The following is a 21,810-nucleotide window of genomic DNA, read 5'->3' as shown; positions in this document are numbered from 1 at the left end:
TTTTGGTTTAATTTCTTAATAAATGCTAATTTTGCAGACTGCACCTATACGCGCACACACACACATGTTGCACATGCAGCAAATGAAAGAAATTCTGCCCAAAGTGTGTTTTTCTTCTCTTGACCCCAAGGGAAAGCTTGAGATGAGCTGTAAAGTCTGAGGTGCTGATAAATGAGCAGATGAAACAACAAATCATCTAGCCACGTCCGCTGAAAAGAAAAGAGATGGAAAGGCAGTGGCTGGAAAAGGGAGTTGTACAGAAATGTTTGTACCCACTTGTTGGCCAGCAGTGGTGTATAAGCAGCTGGAATAACATGGGGGACCACTAAGGAAGTGTTGCTATGCAGAGGATTGCAATGGCAAACCACCTCTGCTCATCCCTTGCCTTGAAAACCCCAAGAGGGGTCTCCATAAGTCAATTGTGACTTGATGGCACTTAATTATATTATTCTGTAGAAGCCTGACTAACCCACACTAGCTCAAGCTGGTCAGTTTGGCTGCTAACAGGGTAGGCCATGGTCAGTACTTGGATGGGAAACCACCGAGTAACACGAGGGCTGCTACACAGAGGCCGATAACGGCAAACCACCTCTGCTCATCTTTTGCCTTGAAACCTCCATGAGGGGTTGCCATAAGTCAGTTCTGACTTGACAGCACTCTGTTGTTGTTGTAGTTGTTATTAATGTGATGTGTGTGTTAGGTCCCAGGTCTATCTGTCCATTCACTGTTATTCCTTTCTCCAAGGGCCACATATGTAGATCTCCCTCTACCCACCCCCTTTATCTATACAATAACCCTGTGAGGTAGGTTAGGCTGAAATTACTGGTCCAAGTTCACCCAGGAAGCCAAGTGGGGTTTTGAGCTTACATCTCCCTGGGGTTGGTCTGGCACTGTAGCCACCACTAACTCCTTCCTTGCATGCCAAATCTGGGTACAACTTTAGGTCAAGTTGGGTTCCCATTGACCACAGTGTTCTTTTGCCTTCAGCTGCTGCCAAACCTACTGAAAATGAAAGCGAGGAAGACCCCTCAGCAGCAACAGCTCAGAAGAACACCAACAAGAAAGGGAAAGGAAAGAAGTCCAAGAAGGTAGCTGCTGGGATTGTTCATATGGGAATCAGGGAAAAACACCCCCCCCCCCAAAGCCTTTCAGCTCTGGTGGCATGTGAACCATGGGGGCATTAAGTGCTGCTTCTTTAGCAAACTCATTTTGTGAGGCAACCAACTGCATGTCTTATCTAAAACAGAAGAACCTGCAATATGGCTGACTACAGAATATTAATGGTGCAAGCCGCCTCTGTGTACTCAAAAAGAAAGTAAAGAGGAGAAGGAAAGGATCATTGCACATTCATGTAGCCTATTCCCACAGTTTATTTTTCCCCACTGCTCTTTAGACAGGACCAGCTTCTGGCCCAGGTAGTGAACATCAGTTTTGGGGTTCAAGTGCTGGCAACCGTCGTCACTTCTGGAACAAACCTGGAAGTGATCTTACCCCGCATAAGGGTGACAATCTAAGAATCACCCAAACTGGTGATGTCACATCTGGATTCACACCAGAAGTAACATTGTGGCATCAGTATGCTTCTGTTCCCCTGCCCCAAAGAAATTGCTTCCACTGCTCCGCTGAACAGTAGCAGGAGTGGCAGGGCCCAGGGCAACTGGGGGCAACCAACAGGAAAGTCCGGGAGGTGGGCACAATGTGATTGGTTTTACACCAACACTGCAATGTCACTTCTGGCACAAACCCAGAAGTGGTGTCATCGCATTGGGGTGATGCCCTTGAAGTCACCCAAAACTGTATGGTTGCACAACAGAGTTTGGGGTAAATCCTAAAGTGTAGCTCCAATGCAGTGATGTCACTTTTGGGTTTGTGCCAGAAGTGACATCAAGGCATCAGCATAACACCAACCAACACCCCACCCCCCATTTTGTTCCCACTACTCCATGTGAGCAGCATTGGGGTCCTGGGTTGCTGAGTAGGAGGTCTTCTGCCAAAGTGGGAGACCTGGTACACCTATGACTACCTTAGTAAAAAAAAAATCATATGCAGCATCTAACACACTGTTGGTCTTCAGTTACATTCTAAATAATATTAATATACAAGTGGGGGACCTGCAAGGAATTGTAGGAGACATCTCATTACTCCTATACCCAACTATTTCCTTTTCCCCTTCCTTGGCAGTCCCCATAACCTCTCCCCTTTTCCTGCACATTATACCATGTCTTTCTCCCCTTTGGCAACCATAGCTGTATGATAATTATAGACAAGCACAGGAAGAAAACAATTTGATTTAGATGCTGAGGAAAGGATTTGCACAAGTATCCTGTGCAAAACAAGAACGTTTTTTTAAAAAAGATCTCATTATTTTCTTGTGTCCTTTTCATGTCTCTCTTTTTTTTTTTTTTAAGTCCCTGACTTTTTATTTATGAGCCTCATTTTGGGGGAAAGTAAAAAGCTTGAAAATGGGACGTGTATAATCAAAAGCTATGGAAAAATTCTGAAGGAAAATTAGCAGAGCCTTTTTAAAAGAAAAGGAAAAAAACATTATGGAAGCCCAGTCATAAACTGCAAAGCCCAAATTATGAGTTTCAAAGCACCTGTGTTTACCTGCCTAAGGCCTAATGACATACAACCTGCTTAGCTGACACATGGATAATGGTGGGTCATTTTGGGTTACTATTTATATTGTTGTTTTAGATATTTTTATAACATTTTATTTTCTGGAATTTTTTTTCTGTTGTAAGCTGCCAAGCCTGTTTATATAATAGAGAGGTGGGGTAAAAATGTACTAAAATAAGTGCGGTGTAGTGGTTAAGAGCAGTGGTTTGGAGCGGTGGACTCTGATCTGGAGAGCTGAGTTTAATTCCCCACTCCTCCACATGAGCGACGGAGGCTAATCTGGTGAACTGGATTTGTTTCCTCACTCCTACACATCAAGCCAGCTGGGTGACCTTGGGCTAGTCACAGCCCTCTTAGAGCTCTCTCAGCCTCACCTATCTCACTGGGTGTCTGTGTGGGGAGGGGAAAGGAAGGTGTTTGAAAGCCGGTTTGATTCTTCCTTAAGTGGTAGAGAAAGTCGGCATATAAAAACCAACTCTTCTTCCTCTTCCTCCTCCTCCTCCTCCTCCTCTCTGGTTTGGATGGACTAAACTGGTGTTTTCAAAGGGTTACATTTTCAGATGACCTTAGAAATTTTGTATTGTGGCTTCTTAGGCAACCAGACTTTGGATACCAGGAGACCTATTGCCATATAATTTTGGAAGAACAGGTCAAGCAAGGACCCAAAACAAAGGCTGCTGAGGATGGGATCATGTATGAGAGAAAACAGAAAGTGCAAGAATATTGGGTTGTGCATGCTTGTCTTGTGATGATCAGGCTGAAAGTCCCAGGGAAGAGTGTTCATGGTTCAACTCTCTTTGTTTGCTGGACTGTAGAAAGAAGAGAGAGCACCCTCTCCTGTCATTGAAGTGGGCAATCTGGAGGAATTTGTATTACAGCCGGCTCCTCAGGGAGTGACGATAAAGTGTCGGGTCACTCGAGATAAGAAGGGGATGGATCGGGGCCTCTATCCTACCTACTACCTTCACCTTGATAATGATAAAAAGGTAAGAAGCGAAACTTTGCCTTGTGGGAAATGAGTGCTTTGTAGGGAAATCACACTGGGAATGGACAAAAAGTTTGCTAAAAGGACTACCGTTGAGAGAAGTTTCTTGTGCAGTGACGGGATCTGGTCAATGGGGCCAGGAAAGGGATGAGAATGAGCCAGTGAAGGCAGTGGCCTCCTGGATATTAACTGATGGTGTTTCAGTGGCGGCAACAGGTTAAACAATGAGCAGGTAGGCATAACCTTTACATCTACCTGTTAATGTACGTGTGAAAAATTTAACATCTAGTTGGGATAAACTAGAGTCTAGCTGATTAAATGAGGGCACTCTAAGCAATGTTGTAGGAATGAAATGTCTTGAGCCTACCTAACCAGGATTATCAGTAGGGTTGCCAGGTCCCTCTTTACCACCAATGGGAGGTTTGGGGGGCGGGGTTTGGGGAGGGACTCCATAGAGTCCAATTGCCAAAGCGGCCATTTTCTCCAGGTGAACTGATTTCTATCGGCTGGAGATCAGTTGTAATAGCAGGAAATCTCCAGCTACTTCCTGGAGGTTGGCAACCCTAATTACCAGTGAGTAGACTTGGCATCAGGCAGTGGTGGGAGTTTTGCAAAGGTCATTTAAAAGGTAAAGGTTCCCTGTGCAAGCACCAGGTCTTTCCTGACCCATGGGGTGACGTCACATCCCGACGTTTACTAGGCAGACTTTGTTTATGGGGTGGTTTGCCAGTGCCTTCCCCAGTCATCTTCCCTTTACCCCCAGCAAACTGGGTACTCATTTCACCGACCTCGGAAGGATGGAAGGCTGAGTCAACCTTGAGCCGGCCACCTGAAACCAACTTCCGTTGGGATCGAACTCAGGTCGTGAGCAAAGCTTTTGACTGCAGTACTGCAGCTTTACCACTCTGTGCCACGGGGCTCTTACTAAGGTCATTTACTAAGACCCAAAACTTGAACCAGAAACCATCTCTTCTCCCTTTCGCCTGAACAACCGAGCAATTTCATGGGATTGGGGGATGAGGAGATCCAATGTATTACTCTAAATTCCCTACCTGCTTCCACTTTTCACCATGTTGCAGTCTTCTGTAAGAGGGAGGCACTACTTAGCCAGCTGGCCAGTAGTGTGAAGGAGGGAAGAGCGTCTGTTCCTTAGGCTATAGAGGAGATTGGTATTTAGCACAGTTACGGTGCACTCCTAAACTATGTTACAACCTTCTAAGCCCGTTGAAAGCCAAGAGGCTTAGAAAAGTGCAACTGTGCTTAGAATTGCGCTGCTAACTAGCCATATGGCAGTTCTGTGTACACATTGATCCCAAGAATGCTATTAAAATTAAAGGAGCTTGTAAGCAAATCTGATTAGGATTGGGGAATGGTCCTTCTGCAAAGGCTGTGGACTCTGAAGAGCCGCATGACAGATGCAACTGCGTATAGGAGGCACACAGGGAAGAATCCTGCAATGTGTACAGTTGCATATGTAGGAGGATCTGGATCATGGGTCATTTGATTTGATAAAAAAATGAAGAACACTGAATTCTAATGTATATCTTGTACTAAACATTGCTCATATGTGGAACAAGAAGGTCTCAGATAACTTTAAGAAGCGAAGCTTTTGACTGAGTTGATTCTCGCCATCCTATTGTATGCATGCCAGCCCTTCCTCCAAAGACTTAGGAGTGTCATACATTTTATTATCACAGCAACCCTGTAAAGTAGGTTAGATTGAGAGGCAATGACTGACCCATGTGCTCCCATGATTTTTTTTAATATAGCTGAGTAGAGATTTGGATCCAGTTTTCTGTTCCCAGTCCAGCTTTCTAACCTCTGTACCATGTAGGCTCTGTTATTTGCTGTTCTGCCAACAGTAGCTCCTATTAGCAGTCTCCTTGCTTGAGCGATGTGACCTGGGAGCAGCCAGCTGAGGCAAGGTCAATCTCTTTTGTGAGCCGGAAAAGCAGCAGATTTCCCAGTTCACAAGAGGAGCTGCATTCTTGGATGAGTTTGTGGCTCTGGTGTCACACTTCCTGCATGGTTTTTTTTATTTTATTTTGCAGGCAGATTCAGCTTTGATCATTCGATTGGGATTTTCAAAAAGCCCTTGATCGCCACTTTACTTGATGAGGAGTCTGGCCAATATGTGGGACGTGCGGGTGCCTGTATGCCTTTGCACTGCAGCTAGATGAATGGGTTCTGAAGCAGTTTTTCCTCCTGTTTCTCATAGGTTTTCCTGCTGGCTGGTCGGAAGCGCAAAAAGAGCAAGACCTCCAATTACTTGGTTTCTGTTGATCCAACAGACCTGACTCGCGATGGAGGGAACTTCATTGGAAAGCTGAGGTTAGGGCTGCCATATCAAAAATATTAAAATCCAGGACACTCCTTGGCAATGCCATCAAATATTACGAGGGCGGCATCCCTTTTGCTACCAAGTGGTTAACCTGCCAGTTGGCTGTCTGGGAAAGACTTGTGACTGCTTCCCATTTTGGTACCCATTTTGGGACTCAACTAGGGTATGTTCCAAGAATGGGGAGTAAAGGAATAATTCTTAAGCATTGCACAACCTGGACTATGGAAGTCAACAGGACTGCTATTACAATGTAGCTTCATGCCTATGGCTTCCTTCAGCTGCTCCACAGCGCCACCAGCTGGTATTTCCACGCATCCCTTGCTCGGAGAATGCTACGTACTCCAGAGCAAGGAAAAATCTGTTACCAACAAACTGATGACAGCTTGGGGCCTTTTAGTTTGTCAGATCCCTGTGAATGAAGACGCATACAGTATAAAAGCTTGAGCAGTGAGCCTGCTGTGTGTTCACTCCTTGTTGGACAGAGAAACTGAATTGAGCCCAAGAGCAACCAGTGCTGTTTCCAGGAGGAACTGGCTGAGAAGCATGTTGATTGGCTGGCCCTTGTGTTACTCATGAAGCAACATCCCCCATCCCTATCAGCAACACTTCAACTTTAAAAACAACAAATGGCTTAAAAAATAAAGGGGGTGAATACAACAGATAAACATGCAAGAAAGGATGGTTTTAAAAAAAAAAAAAAATGCAGGAGCCTACTGGCAAATATAGGTCTTTTATGCATGGCTGTTTCACTTGCCGTCACCCCTCCTACGACTTCGGGTTTTTGTGTGGATTATGCATGCTGTTTCCGACCATCAGAGGTCACCTTGCTCTCCCCCCCCCCCCCGCGTTTCCCTGTGTTTTGTCCATGTTTTCAAATTCAAGATAAAACAGGTCCCTGAAAATGCGGGCAAAATGCAGGGAAACTCAGGGGGAGAGTGAGGTGACCTCTGACGGTCGGAAACGACATGCACAATCAACACAAAGTCCCGAAGTCGTAGGAGTGAGTGAGACAGCCATGCATGAAAGACCATAAGGAGCAAGGGAAAGCAGTGCTCACTCACAGCAGACAAATGTGACCTGTCCCTGGGAGGAAGGATGTCTTCCTTCGCTTTGTCATTATGAAGGACCTCTTTGGGGTTTCTTGGAATAAAGGAGGACATGGCCACCCGTTTCACATATATTTAGATTTAAGTGTGAATATACATTGTGCTAAATGAATTATGACAGCCTGGTATCATTATCTGGTCTTTTAAAAAATTAGACATCTGTTAAAGTAATGGGTATTTTGGTTACCCTACTGATCGTTCTAACAACATTTATGGAACAAACTTTTGATTCCCAGTCCTAATTATGGGGGCTGGTGTTTGAGGATCCAAGACTTGGACCAATAACCCCTTTATTTAGGGCTAGGACTTATCCCTGAGAGCTAGCTAGGGTGGTGTACGCCAAGGCCTCTTTTGGCATAGAATGGAAAAGGAAAGTGACACCAGCCCCCGTTACTGGCAAGGGGTACGAGACCAGCAGATTGGCCAAGACTATCCTTTCTGCCTGCTCCAGTCAATAACTCATAAACTCTTGTCTGATGTGCTTGCAGTGTTGCCTCCACACCACTCCTGACTGCAAGGACTGTGCTAGAGAACACATGCTCTGGGTCTGCTTCTTGACGTGGCTGCCCATGGCTGCACCCTGACAACCAGTGGAGAGGAGTCTGTAGTTGGCCTCCTTGTCAGTTATCTTGGCATAGGAACCAAGCACCAGCAGATCAAGTATCCTGAACCTTGTCTACCTCATCCCCAAACCCTTCTTACGTGTTAGGAATGTGGTACCCTTGGCCAAACCCTGTCTATGCTGCTTCTGCTGTGGGGATATTTATCTGCTTCTGGAAAAGACAGTCACTGTGGTGCTTGTTTTTTTTTCTTTTACAAGTACTGTACATTACTTTTTTTTTGTAGAGAGCTGATCCTTTTGTTCCTTCCTAGAGACTGGAGCACTGTAGGGTGTGTGGGTGCATTCATGAGATCACTTGTCAATCTGTCTGTCCCTGGGGAGCCCTTTAAAAGGAAGTGCCAAGAAGCTTTTGTGCAAATACATGCATGCCTCTCCACACAATACAGAGTACACAGGTTAGGTCTGGGGTCTGTTTCCCAGCCTGAAACAGTCCTGGTCGGGGGTGGGGGGCTACTGGGCCTGTCGAAGAAGCCAGGGAACATGCGGGTTTCCCCAAATAGTGCCTCCCAGGACTGTTTCAGGTTGGGGAAATGACTTGGAGGGGAGACTTGAAGCCCTTTCTCCACGTGTACTATGGTCCTCGTCCTAATTGGGCACCACACAAATGGGAATTGAGGAGAACCTGTAACTCATGTGCAGTTGTGTCCGACACAGGGATGGGACCTGAATACTCTGTAATGTGTGCCTGCTTTACAACCATGTACTCTGACCTCAAACAGTTATTCTGGCATATATCCTCTTCCAGTACCATGACGCGAGGGTTGTTGTTGTTGTTTTTAAACAGCCTCTATATATGACCCTCAAGGCAGTTCACCAAATCCATCAAGAATATGACAAGTAGATAAGACACACACGTGGTCAGATGTTTCAGTGACCTCTCTCCAGCCCTTAGAGCCTTCCTGCCTTTGCTGTTCTGGATATTGTTCCTCCTTCAGAGTGTGGAGGTGATACCTAAAAATACCCACCTTCCAAAAATAGGTGGCCAAGCAAGCTTACATTCAACAGCTGATGGGGCTTCTGCCTCTGCACAGGTGCAGAGGAGACCTCGACAGCCCCCCTCCCTCAGCAGCGGCAACTGGAAGCTGAAAGGAAGAGTCCTTAGCTTAACCTGAGCCTAGGCAAGATGGAGGGAGTACCTGGCTGTGTCCTGTGCTCCCTCAGATATGCATTAGACGTCAGGTGATTTTTCAAAGTCACAATTAAGTGGTTATTCTGATCTGTACTTTGTGATAGCGTTTAGCCGGCCAGAATCAGAGCATCCTGATATCAGATGTCATCTCATGATTGTCCCTGGGAACCGCGAGGACTGAAGTAGCCTGACTGCTGCTGTCTGTCCCAAGGTGTGGAGTATCACAAGGCTGGGCTTCTAGAAACACTGCAGATATCCTGAGCGAACCTTCCATGCCCTCTTTTATCCCATCCCACTCTTCCCACCACCACCCAAAGACGCAAACGCTTGCACTGCAACCTATTTGGTGTAATGAGAGAATAGAATGGTGTTTATTAATACAGAAAATTGGGGGACTACGCAGATGTCATGTCTTTCTAACACACATTATTTCTATCCTTTGGGGTTTTTTGTTGTGTTTTTAGATCCAACTTGATGGGCACAAGGTTTACGGTGTTCGATAATGGTGTCAATCCCGACAGAGCAAACTCCGATTGGTCAAATGTGCGCCAGGAACTCGCAGCGGTGGCTTATGTAAGTGACCAACCTGAGAGTTTCTCTTCTCCAGCTGCAGTCTGAGCAGCCCCTTGCAGCGGCTAGACGGGTCTATTTGTCTGCCACATTTTTAATCTGCTCTTCCTCCAAGGAGCTCGGAGTGATGTATGTGGTGATGGCCACCTACATTTTATCACAACATCCCTATAAGGTAGGTTAGGCAGAGAGTGACTGGCCCAGGTCACCCAGCGCATTTCAGGATGACACATGCAGCCAGTTTACACATTATGGAGTACACAGGTCAGGTCCAGGTCCCCCACCCTGTGTCTTGTGTAACATGAGTTGTGGGTTCTCCTCAGTTCTTGCATGTGTAGTGCCTGATTCAGATCATGCCTGGGGTGCATGTGAAGAAGGGGTTTCAGCCCCCCCACACACACACACACACATACACACACATCATTTTCCCAACCTGAAATGGTCCGGGGGTGTGTGCTTTTTGGCCACATATACACTGATGGGTTTTCTCAACAGGCTCAGGATCATTTTAGGTCCAGAAATGGTTGGGAGGGGATTGAAGCCCATTCTCCCTGTGAGCGAGATTCACAATCTGAATCAGGCACCACATGCTCAGGAACTGAGGAGAACTCAACTCAAGTCTGACTGTTATACAAGACATAGGATGGGGGTTCCAGATTCAGCCTGTGGACTCTGTAATGAGTAAACTGGCACCTAGCAGGGATTTGAACTCAGGCCTTCCCAGTATTCTAACCAGCATACCGCACTGGCTTTCTATTTCAGTACTCATATGGAGAGCCAGCATGGTGTAGCGGTTAAAAGCGGTGGTTTGGAGCGGTGGACTCAGATCTGGAGAACTGGGTTTGATTCCCCACTCTTCCAGATGAGTGGTGGAGGCTAATCTGGTGAACCGGGTTGGTTTCCCCACTCCTCCACATGAAGCCAGCTGGGTGACCTTGGGCAAGTCACACTCTCTCAGCCCCACCTACCTCACAGGGTGTCTGTTGTGGGGAGGGGAAGGGAAGGTGATTGTAAGCCAGTTTGATTCTTCCTTAAGTGGTAGAGAAAGTCGACATATAAAAACCAACTCCTCTTCTTCTATCTCTGTAGTGGGGGAATTTTGAGCACTTTCAGCCCATTGGAAAAGCTGCCCCTGAATGGAACAGGGCCATAAGGTCCATCCAGATGGTCAGTCAAAGCATACTTTGAATCGCAGGCAATTCGCAGTGTCTACTCTGCAGGGTGTAACGTTGGGGGGGGGGAGTAACGGTGCCTGCTGTCTTTTTTTTTAAGTCAGAGAGAAATGCACTTCTGTTGACAAAGGAGAATGCCTTCTGCCTTCTTTATTATGCCTTCTGTATAGACTTTCAAGAGGCATGCTTCGTGTTATTGTTCTTACTGCTTTATTATGCCTTCTGTATAGAATTTGTACATGTCTTTATTTTATAAATGCATGTTTTACTTATAGCTGAGGCTTTCAAAAAGGTTTACGAAAGCATAAAACAAAAATAGCAATAAATACCATAACAACACAATTAGCTTTTCTTCTTTCCTTTCATGGTACTGCTCCTAGCCAATAGGCTGTGTCAGGGCTTTACTTCAGACCACACCTGTCTGAGTGAGTCCTTTACATAGATTGAGAGGTGGACACCTGAGCTTGACAGGCTGTGAGCTAACCACACTGAAATGCTAGGCTGAATTTTTAAAGTTATTTTATTTTATATAATTTATTTAATCGTATAAATGTTCTTTAAATTCTCCTTGTGTCTGTTAAATTCAAATAAACCCAAAATAAATTTCACTACTGGAACTGTGATAGCTGGATCACAACTATATGGCAGAAATTGTAGCTTATTAGCTACAGGCATGTCTGTATCAAGAATTAATGGATTAATCAGCTGTGTTCTTAAGTGCTTATATGTTCTACAATAAAATAAGACATGCTCCATAGTTTTGATAGAAACAGTTCCAAATCCACATAGGCGCTCAGAGTAGGGCTTTTTGGAATAGCGCCCACTCAAAATAGCTGTGGGTAGTACATCAAATCTTGCTAAAAGAAAGCTCTTCTGTAAACTGGGATGGTTAATAAATCAATATATGGCCAACAAGAATTTGAATATGTAAACCCCAAAAAAGCAGGAGAGCACACATGGTGGGTTCGGAGAGCAGAGCTGTTTAGGTCCCACTGGAACAATCTTTTTTTCATGCTGACCTGGGTCTTCTCATGCTTGTGATAAGGCAGATCCCCCCCCACACACACACTTCTAGTTGACATGTGGATTACCTCTGTATGCAGGGTAATGCCTCTTACATCATAATGCCCTGTTCAAGATCTGCTCCATGTCTTAGGCAAAAGGGTAAGAACACAGAGATATGAGCTGGCCGTGCCCGCAGGTCACAGCACACGGAGAAAGAAACAGTTTACTATTGTTGCTGTTTCATCATCATTATCATCATCATCACCGCCATCAATGCGCATAGTGTTCTACAGTGCAAAAGATCCCTGCCTTGAGGGGGTTTAAAATTATAAGGACAGAAGTGCAAGCAGAGGTCGAGAGGGGAAGGGATGTGTGTTCATTGCATTTACACATTCTTTGGCCTACTTTAAAAGGGGGATGAGGACTAAGGGGTTGTGCCCAAGACTCTATGGGAAAGCATGTTTTGAGAAGAGATTTGAAGGAAGTGAGAGGGGCGGAGTCACCTAGGCAAACTGAGAAGCTGTTCCTGGCTACAAGGGAAAAGGCAGAGTTGTCTGAGGGAAGAGGAGACTTAAGGACAGCTGTGGGTGGTGGAGCTGGATGATCAAAGGTCACAGGGAGTGATATTTTAGGATATTTGAGTATGGGCGCAGAGAAATGGGGGTCATGGAGGGACACCACATTGTCAGAACCATGAAGGGTGAAAGGTTTGGCTGCAGTGCTGAATCATTATTGTTTAATAGGTGGGGAGTGAGTATTGGGTTAATGACTGTTGTGGAAAAGGTACTAACATACTTGGGTGGGAAAGGAAATAGGTGCTTCAAACTATTAAGAATCAGGTTACACTCGGGATATTGATAAGCAAGTTCTTGATTATTTTGGGGGGGTTCTGTTTCAGGAGACAAATGTACTGGGATTCAAGGGACCTCGAAAAATGACAGTGATCATCCCTGGAATGAATTCAGACAATGAGAAAATTCCAATCCGACCCCGAAATGTAAGTAACCGACAGTGTCTTTATCAAAGACACAGGCTCATTTTGAGTTACATCAGTGTACGTGATGTTGGCGATGCACGCAACAATAATGAGGAAATCTGAGGAGACCTCAGATTTGCATGGTATCAACCACACTCATGTCCTACCCTAGACTTCAACAGTGAGTTTGTAATTTCAAGAGGAAGATCATACACAGGAGCCAAGAAAAATAAAGAGGTCCAATTCCTACAATGGGTTCAGCCACTAGCAGCTGGGAAAGGTGAAAAGGGAGAGCAGTCCCTCAAATGAGATAGAGCTACTGTGGAGCAATGGCAAGGGTGGCCAACCTTTCCATTCCCAACACCATTATGCTCCAAGGATACGACAGGAAGCCACATGACATTGGTCACATGACAGGAAGAGAGCAGCAGAGTTATGACTTCACCAGTGTCAAGGCTAGGACCATGGGTAGCAGACTGAAAGAGCTAGGGACAGGAAACGAGGTAAGCACCAGGAGCCATACTGTTGGTGAGGTGCAAAGAAAGATCAGAGCCATGAGCGAATCCTCTCTGACTCTATGACCTCTCCTGCTGTTCCTTTGTATGCATTCCTAGAGAGATAGGAAGCATGGCACCCTTGCTTTCTATGCACATGCACTAAAACAGGATCTTCCAATAGGCAGCAAAAAAAGGCTAATTTTATAAGGATTTGCCACCCAGCAGGTGGGATTTCATGATCTACCTGAGGATTCTGACCCATGGATTAAAACCTCTGGGTATAGCATTAGATATCAGAGACCCAAGTTCAAATCCCTACTTAATCTTTGTCTGACTGTATGAATAAGTATGGAAATACTGATCAGTCAGCAGTTCATTGTGTAAGTCCCCTTCTGCAGGCAAGTGTGGTTGTGGTCATAGCCTGGTCTTGGGCTTTTCATTTAGTGGCTCCCATACTATAGAAGAGCCTTCATGAGAAATGAACCCATCTCCATGGCCTTCAGGAAGCTCTGTAAAACCAAACTGTCCAGGAGGGTATTTGAGGGAGGGTAGAGGTAAAGTACAGTTGCTACTTTGGATTTTATAATGGGAGAAAAGTTGCCTAAAAATACTAAGTAGGTAGGCAGGTAGGAAAGGAAAGGAACCTACACTTGGATTATTCTGAGGGTAAAATGAGAACCTTTTGTAAATGACCCAGAGGAACAGTAGGATAAAATATGACAGATAAATAATTGTTGCAGACTTCATCTGTCCCCTACACATTTAACAGGAAAGAGAGAACAGTCTCTGGAGGTATGGGCTAAGGATTGTCTTTCACAGGCCCCCAGATTCTTCCCAAGCAGTCTAAACATGCACGTATGTGCATACTTAATATCGTGATACCTTAATATTAATACTTCACACATTGTGCAAGCATCCCCTCTTACCCATAGCAGAGGCAAGACTAAGATGCTATTTATACCTCCTATGAAGGTTACAGTGCAGAAAGAGTGGCGGTCTTACCGTAGCTGAAGCAAGTTTTAGGGTATTTTTTGAACTTAATAGTACCCAAATTGGCATGCTAGCCATTACTATACTCCTCTCTTATAGTACTGATAGGGAGATGCACCCATGTACAGAAATGGTACGATTCCTGGAGACAGTTAGCTAGATTCGAGTCCAGTAGCACCTTAGAGGCCAACAAGATTTTTGGGGTATGAGCTGTCAAGAGTCAAAGCTCATGCCTGAAAAATCTTGTCGGTCTCTAAGGCTATCCAGACTCAAATCTAGCTGTTCTACTGCAGACCACCATGGCTGCCCTCTGAAGCAATCTTTATGGAGGAAGTTAGTGTCTTTCGTGAGCGCCTCAGTCTAGTGCTTTTCTCACTTGCTCCCAGGATAATGATGGGCTGCTCCAAAGATGGCAAAACAAGTCAATGGAAAACTTAATTGAACTGCACAACAAATCCCCAGCGTGGAATGATGAGACCCAGTCCTACGTGCTGAACTTCCACGGCAGGGTCACCCACGCCTCGGTCAAGAATTTCCAGATTGTGCACAGCAATGACCGTAAGTTCTTTAGAATGGATGTCCCTTTGAGAGTGAATGGCCTCTGTTTGGTACCTCCACGTGGCTCCAATTCAGGATGTCCAAGAGGGGTAGCTCAAGAGTGTTTGCTACTCTAGGCAGAGCAGTGGTGCACAGGGGCTGGACAAGGATGTCCCTGCACAAACACAACAGAGTGCAGCTGGGAACATTCTGCTGTGCCACAGAGAATTCTGTGGCATGCGCTACACTCAAACATAGAGCTGGCAAAGCAGAAGGAGCACTTAGACTGGTACCTTCCTTCTGGCATGGTGAGCAGCTCTTGGATCGAGCTGCACCGGTGGCAATCTACAGATGAGCTTACCATAGAAGTGGGGCACATCTAGTCCTCCCAGTACAGGCCTTGCTTTCAGTCCACTAATCTGGCTTTACCAAGTGCCAGAGAAGTTTCAATTTTTCCAGTTTTTGTGTGCCTGCAATGGCTATCCTAGATATGTCCTTAATAAAAATGAACTCCTGCAGAGGACAAGGATGAGGTAGGAGAGGAGATTTTTTTTTTCTTACTTCAGGTGTAAGCATGGCTAATGTCTACACTACCACCCATGCTGGTCTCCTTCCTTCAGCTGAGAACTAACATCATCAATGCAGTTTGCACTGCTAGCTTCCCACAACGAGCAAGAGCTTGTCCCAGGAGAAGAGCTCCTCCCTTTTAATAGATATTTCTCGTTAAGCACAACGACACCAGTCACAGATATTGCTATTGGACATAACCAGTGTGAAAGTGAGGTTGCAGTTCCCTGGAACACACTGGCAGGTATTCAACCAGCCATGGCTGCCACCCACTGAACCCTGAAAAATGTGGTTCGGTGGGGGGGGGGTGTCAGTAGTTTGTCAGGAACATTGTGCGGAGCAAAGCAGAAGTCTGCAGTGGGAGGGGGGAATCTACATACCCTCTTCTGTAAATGGAAATGCTGTTCTGACGGAAGAACTGCATGGTTGGATACAGGCCACTTGTAAGTAAGGTGGCTTGCTTTGTCAACCACCTCCAGCTTCCCTGGAGAGGTGGCACTATTTTTTCCCTAAATCAACAAATAAGTTCATTTGTAATTTGGTGGTACACATTTCAAAGTCATAAGTTGAATCCTACAACTCCCTTCTACTAAGTGAGGGAGTCTTGTTCTGGAGAAAGGAGTTTACTTAGGAGGAAGGAGTCTTTTCTTCCAGAACAAGGTTCCTTCCTCTGAAACAAGACTCTTCACTTAGTAGAAAGGAGTAGTAGGAGCCAACGCTACGAGTTTAGGATCCTGGCTGTTATGTCCGCGTGGGGAGGACACACGAGGTCGGAGACGGAGTTCAAACAGCAACCGCATTTATTGTGAACAGGAACAGAACTGAAGAACACAGTGCAAACGGCCCTGCTTTGCAAATGGCCCTGCTTATATGCCCGCCTGGCCGCCCACGGCCACTCCCCCCCTGATCCCTGATAGGGGGGGAAACAACCCCGGGTCACCAATGGCACGTGCCGGCTTAGGGCCAATGGCGCGTGCCGGTTTTGGGCCAATGGCGCATGCAGGACTTAGGATCCTTTGTTCAGGACTCAAGCTCCTAAATTCCCCCTGCATATCGCCTAACTATATACATACATAACACCGGCAAAAGCCACTGCTCTCCTGCGTTGAGGCTCTAGGTATTTTACTCCCCTGGCAGTAACTGAGTGCATGTTCAGAATTATAAATCAGCATATATTTGACAGCAGTACTCCTTTTCGCAGTCAGAAGGACCCTTGTGCAATCTGTAAACTGGGGCTGTCAAACATAAAGCCCGGGGGCCAGATCCAGCCCCTTGAGAGTTCTTATCCAGCCCGCGAGCCAGCTGAAGCAGCCACCTTCCCCAGTGGGCTGGCGAGGCATGGACCGGCCCAACCAAGTGACATTTATGTCATATCCAGCCCTCATAACAATTTGAGTTCGACGCCCCTGCTGTAAACAGTGATCACTACATGGGAATGCACAGAATTTACATCAAAACCTCCAAAGGCAGCCACATTCTTTAGAGAGGTTTAGAAGACAGCAAGGCATGATGGGGGGGGGGGTTAGAATATTACCCTACAGCAGCCTCGCTTATATTATTATGCTATTTGGCGAACCCTGAAGTTCTTCTGCAGTCATATGATAAGGATCCAGTAGAGGGAGCATGAGTCTAAACAGATTACAAGGAGAGATTCTAGTTTGATAGGCATCGTGGATCCTGAAAAAAGTCTGGAGTTATAGTTTTGGTTTTGGTTTTTTGATTGACAATTCCTCTTAGGCGAGGGGTTGTGGCTGAGTTTGTAGAGCATCTCCTTGGCATGCAGAAGGTCCCAGGTGCAATCCCTGGCATCTCCAGTTAAAGAGACTAGGCAAGTAGGTGATGTGAAAGGCCTCTGCCTGAGACCCTGGAGAGCCGCTGCAGGTCTGAGTAGACAATACTGACTTTGATGGACCAAGGATCTGATTCAGTATAAGGCAACTTCTTGAGCACAAAATGTTGTGTATAAATACATGAGGCACTTGTAAAGTGTGAAGACTGTACGTTTCTGCTTAGTCTATATAATATCAGGCTACATTCAAAATGATCAGCGACAGCTACTGTCAATTTATATCCTCCAGTTAAAAAAAAATTGCTCTGAAATTCCCTCTGGATGAGAATAACTTCCAGGGGGAAGGGGGGGGAGAGAGCAAGGGGGCAGTGACTGCACTAATACCGCTGGTGAGGGATGTGTACATACAGTTAGTCTTGTTTACCCAAAAACGATTCAGATGGTTTTATCACAGAGCTGCTATCCTGAGATAACACAACTCCTGTCTACATTAACTGGGCATCCCAGAAAGTTTCAACTACACTCCATTGCTGTCAAACGTTGGGTCAATCTCACAGTTGATAGGAATCCCAAATAGGTAGCTGTGTTAGCCTGTTGCAGCAAAAATAAACAGGAGTGTTCTGGTACCTTAAATACAATGTTATTGCAACATAATCTAGATCTTAGTTCAGAGTTCTAGCCCACAGAAGTTTATGCTGGAATAATGTATTGATCATCTCTAAAATGCCTGTTTTCAGCTGATACAGTTTCTGTAAAAGGAACTATGAAACCTTTCAGAGATAACAACTCTGCTGTTGTTTTACTTGGTCACATGCATACACTTGAAGATACCTTATACTGATTCAGACCCTTAGCCCGTCAGTGTCAGTATTGTTGACTCAGACTGGCAGTATCTCTCCAGAGTCTCAGGCAGAAGACTTTCACATAATGTATGACCTGATCCTTAACTAGAGATGCTGGGGATTGAACCTGGAATCTACTCCATGCTAAGTAGATGAGGTTACAGAGGCCCCAATTCTACCAGGGAACACTGATTCTCTTGCAGCTCTGTTCAGCTTCTGATTAGTGCCTTGAATGTGCAACATCAGATGCTGAAAGAGGTTGTGAGCAGTGCTGAAGTACTAAGCAGAAGAAGTAAAATTAAGACTTGCCTCTTCCTCTTCCTTCTAGTTAAAGCATATATCAGGACCACGTGCATCACAAGGCTTAAACTACATTGTCCAGTGAGCTCAGAAACACCCAGTATGCATCCAGCATGCTGAGCGCATCTGCCAATTTGGCTGTTTTCTTGAGTCAAACTAGAAATTGCCATGTCTGTGGGTCCAACCCATGGATGCCAATGCCATGTTAGAGAAGAATTTGGCCATTTAAAAAAGCTGAGAGCGGCGCAGCAGGACCAGGTGATCTTGTCCCCCCCCCTCTTTTCAAGTGCCAAAACAGCCCTGTTTCAGCACTTGAAAAGATGCAGGGGGGGAACAAGATTGCCTGGTTCCAACACCCTCACACCATTTTTAAATAGCCAGATCCTTCTCTAAAATGGCGACAGCATCCATGGGTCGGACCTGTGGATACTGTGACATCTAGTTCGGCACTTAGTGATATCTCTTTTGAAATCAGATAATGTGCGCCGACTGATTCCGAGAATCTGTGCTCAAGATCTTGGGCCGTCAGTTTTGATTGTGTGCATGTCGGCGATTGGCACAGCAGCTCTAGTACAATCAGAAGATAAAATACTCCAACGCTGGAACTTCTGTCTCCCTCGAGAGTGCTGGGACTGGGCACTGTGGAATCCACCTCGGCACAGCAAACAGAAGCAGCAAAGCAGTTTTGCAGAGTGTCTGGTTGTCACCTGTCCAGCCCGATCAGGAGATGTTACTGTCTAGGGTGTAGGGTTACAGGACAGAAAGAACCTGTTAGGGGCCCCAGTTATTTTTACAGATTTCTCGTTACCCTCACTTGTAACAAAGGGAGCAATGGCCAAAGCAGTAAGTCAGAGAGAGTTGTAGAATGCCACAAATGCTTTGGTGAGGAATTCTGGCGAGGGGGCAGTTCTCTTGAGGGAGGCAGCACGTATTGCTTCTTCTGCCCTGTCACCCAGCTGGAAAAAGAAATGTTCTTACTTGGTAGCTCTGTTGAGGAAACAGCAGTTCGTTGCTCAGCAGGTGGCGGGTCACCTCCTGAACTCTGCTGGGCTCTTTCCTTTCCCCTTCTTGCTCTCTTCTCCTTAGCATTTGAATAGGGGTGTACTGAATAAAATGCTTTGTTCAGCTTCATATTAGCGACACTGCTTTGGCCCTGGAAGAAGAGATACAATCCCTATTGTAAAAGTGGTTCTCTCGAGACAGCACTTCTCTGGGAAGGCTCCTCTGGTGACAGCATTAGCTGAGCACCTTAGTTTCAGCTCAGTAGAGTAGAGGGAACTACCGAGTCTTCTAGTAAAGCCAGAAATGTAACAAGGGTTTGATAAACACATGAAGTTGCCTTCTGCTAAATCAGTCCACTGGTCCATCTATTGTCTACTATGATTGGCAGCAGCTGGCTCTCCAGGGTTTCTTGCAGAGAAATGTCTTTCCCAGCACCAGCTACCTGAGGATGCCAGGAATTGGGGCCCTTCAACATGCAGAGCTCATGCCCTACTACTGAGCTATGTAGGGTTGCCAGGTCCCTCTTCATCACCGGTGGGAGGTTTTAGGGGCGGAGCCTGAGGAGGGCAGGGTTTGGGGAGGGAAAGGACTTCAATACCATAGAGTCCAATTACCAAAGCGGCCATTTTCTCCAGGTGAACTGATCTCTATTGGCTGGAGATCAGTTGTAATAGCAGGAGATCTCCAGCTAGTACCAGGAGGTTGGCAACCCTAGAGCTACGACACCTCCACACAGATGTGAGAATAAAGGTGTTGTTTTTTTTTCAGCTATTCCATAAGTTGTGCTTTCTGCTGCCTCCCACTCCTGGGAGTAGGTCATTGCTATGGGACGGCATCAATAAGAATTCAAGTGCATTTCCACAAGTTCTTTCTGGGAAAACACAAACTCTCTTTTAGTGCAACCAACTTTTGTGAAGGCCAATGCTAGTATTTGGGCCTGTGCTGGATCACCGCTTGTATGCTCTACTCATAGGAATTATTGTGGCGTGTACATTGGCGATGTAGTCTATGCTCAGGTGGACATAGAGCTCTTCTGTGTGACATCATCACAGCTTTTAGGATGAGGGTGTGGCTTTTTAAAGCATTTGATCAGGAGCAGGGTGTCATTCCTATGCAGAGGTATACTATGATACCACAATCTAGTACTTCCCCTCCATCTGTCTGTGCTGAATTAGGCAGAGAGAGAGAGAGAAGCAAAAGCTGTCATTACTGTTGCTCGTCATATAAGATTAAAGCAGAACCTGTTCTTGATCATCTCCTGAACTGATAGTGTCTTATCCCCTTTCTTATAGTTGACTACATCGTCATGCAGTTTGGCCGGGTATCTGATGATGCTTTTACCATGGACTACAACTACCCACTTTGTGCAGTGCAAGCTTTTGCTATTGCCCTGTCTAGCTTTGATGGGAAGTTGGCCTGCGAGTAGCACTCCTCAGATCCTATCACAACCAGGGTATACTTAACCTGGAACAACATGGCAAAATTCCTTCTCTTTGGAATGGTCGCTGCAGACAACAATTTGCTCGATGATACAAGGCAACAGAGATGCTCTGCACCAGGAACAGCCGCACAAGTGTTTTACTCAAGGTTGCCACTGCACGGCTGGATACGGCTTCTGAAGAAATCCTGGTGGAATCTATAAACATGAATCCTTATTGACAGAGTATGGTTGGTGACACTCGTGTCTCTTGCACTGGCTCTTCTGTGAGAAATAATGATGATGAACCCCAGCAAACAGCTGCTTTTAAGTTGTGGCATCTTGGACTGTGACTCTCAGAAACTATAGCATTTGTGTATTCTTTGTTAATTTACTCACTCCCAAGGGATCTGGAACCAGCTAATGGTCTCAAATAGTCACTTCCTGTACACATAACAGTCGAGGCTAGCATCGGTTTGATACTTTGAATCCCAAAAACATTTGTATTGCTTAGATACATCGGGTGGGGGGGGGGGAGGCATTTGGTAATTTACAATTTAAATGAAAGAGAAGGGTTATTTTTTTTCCTGTACTGTTAATGACCAATAAATGAGCAACTGGTAGGAGGAGCCCCTATTGGTTGTCCCTTTAGAAATCATGGCCTGCCTAGCTACTGTTAAAGTAATCTGGTAGGCTGTCAATTAATAAGTTGCTTTTTAGACGTCTAATGAATTTAGAGGTGGATTTGCAGTTCTCAGTGACTTATTTTAAACACCAACAACTGGTGCAGAAGGACAGCGCAAAGAAGCATTTCCTATATATATTACCCAGGAAGCCCCACACTTTCCCGGCTGGCTAGAAAGCAGTTAGATGCAGATGGTATTTAGACGGTTGTTTTTTAGTTTATGTGGAGTGACATGGCTCACAGAGAGTCAAACATGCACAGGACAACTACATGTGAAGCATAGTTTTCAGTGTATACGACATGTTTGTAGAGGGCTTTTCTGAACAGTGATTTCGGTTCCAAACCCATACATTCACATCGTTACTTGAGGTCACCTTCCTCAGAGGATTCCCGTCAGTTTTGTTTTTGAGACTCCATCTTGCCACTTTCATTGCGCTCAATGTTATCTCATTGTTTTTACCAGAATTTAAGCAAAATACAGGTTCTTGGCCAGGGGAAGTTGACAACATGAAATTGGATGTCGGGAGGGGGACAGGCAAAGACCATACAGGATGAATTATATCAAATACTGTTGTGTTGATTTTAGTTGGGGATGAGGAATAAAAAATTAAGCCAAATGTTTGATGGAAGAGGTATGGCTTGAGGAGGGATTAGAAAGA

The 21,810-nt window shown here is 45.5% G+C and overlaps 1 protein-coding gene across 1 annotated transcript in view; it reads left to right on the top strand.

Moving 5' to 3' along the window:
• The window catches only part of TULP1 (TUB like protein 1), a 47,075-nt gene extending 26,582 nt beyond the window's left edge, over window positions 1-20,493 (top strand). Inside the window, exons 8-14 of the mRNA XM_056844809.1 lie at window positions 988-1,088; window positions 3,435-3,605; window positions 5,823-5,935; window positions 9,267-9,375; window positions 12,448-12,546; window positions 14,399-14,570; window positions 20,342-20,493. Of these exons, the coding sequence (XP_056700787.1) occupies window positions 988-1,088; window positions 3,435-3,605; window positions 5,823-5,935; window positions 9,267-9,375; window positions 12,448-12,546; window positions 14,399-14,570; window positions 20,342-20,475 (899 nt within the window). The 3' untranslated portion in view covers window positions 20,476-20,493. The remainder of the gene's footprint in view (window positions 1-987; window positions 1,089-3,434; window positions 3,606-5,822; window positions 5,936-9,266; window positions 9,376-12,447; window positions 12,547-14,398; window positions 14,571-20,341) is intronic.
• The last annotated feature ends 1,317 nt before the right edge of the window (window positions 20,494-21,810 follow it).

Source organism: Euleptes europaea, chromosome 2 (genome assembly GCF_029931775.1).
Source record: "Euleptes europaea isolate rEulEur1 chromosome 2, rEulEur1.hap1, whole genome shotgun sequence".
NCBI lineage: Eukaryota > Metazoa > Chordata > Lepidosauria > Squamata > Sphaerodactylidae > Euleptes > Euleptes europaea.
Note: the sequence above shows the minus strand (reverse complement) of the source record. Positions and strands in the feature narration are given on the sequence as shown.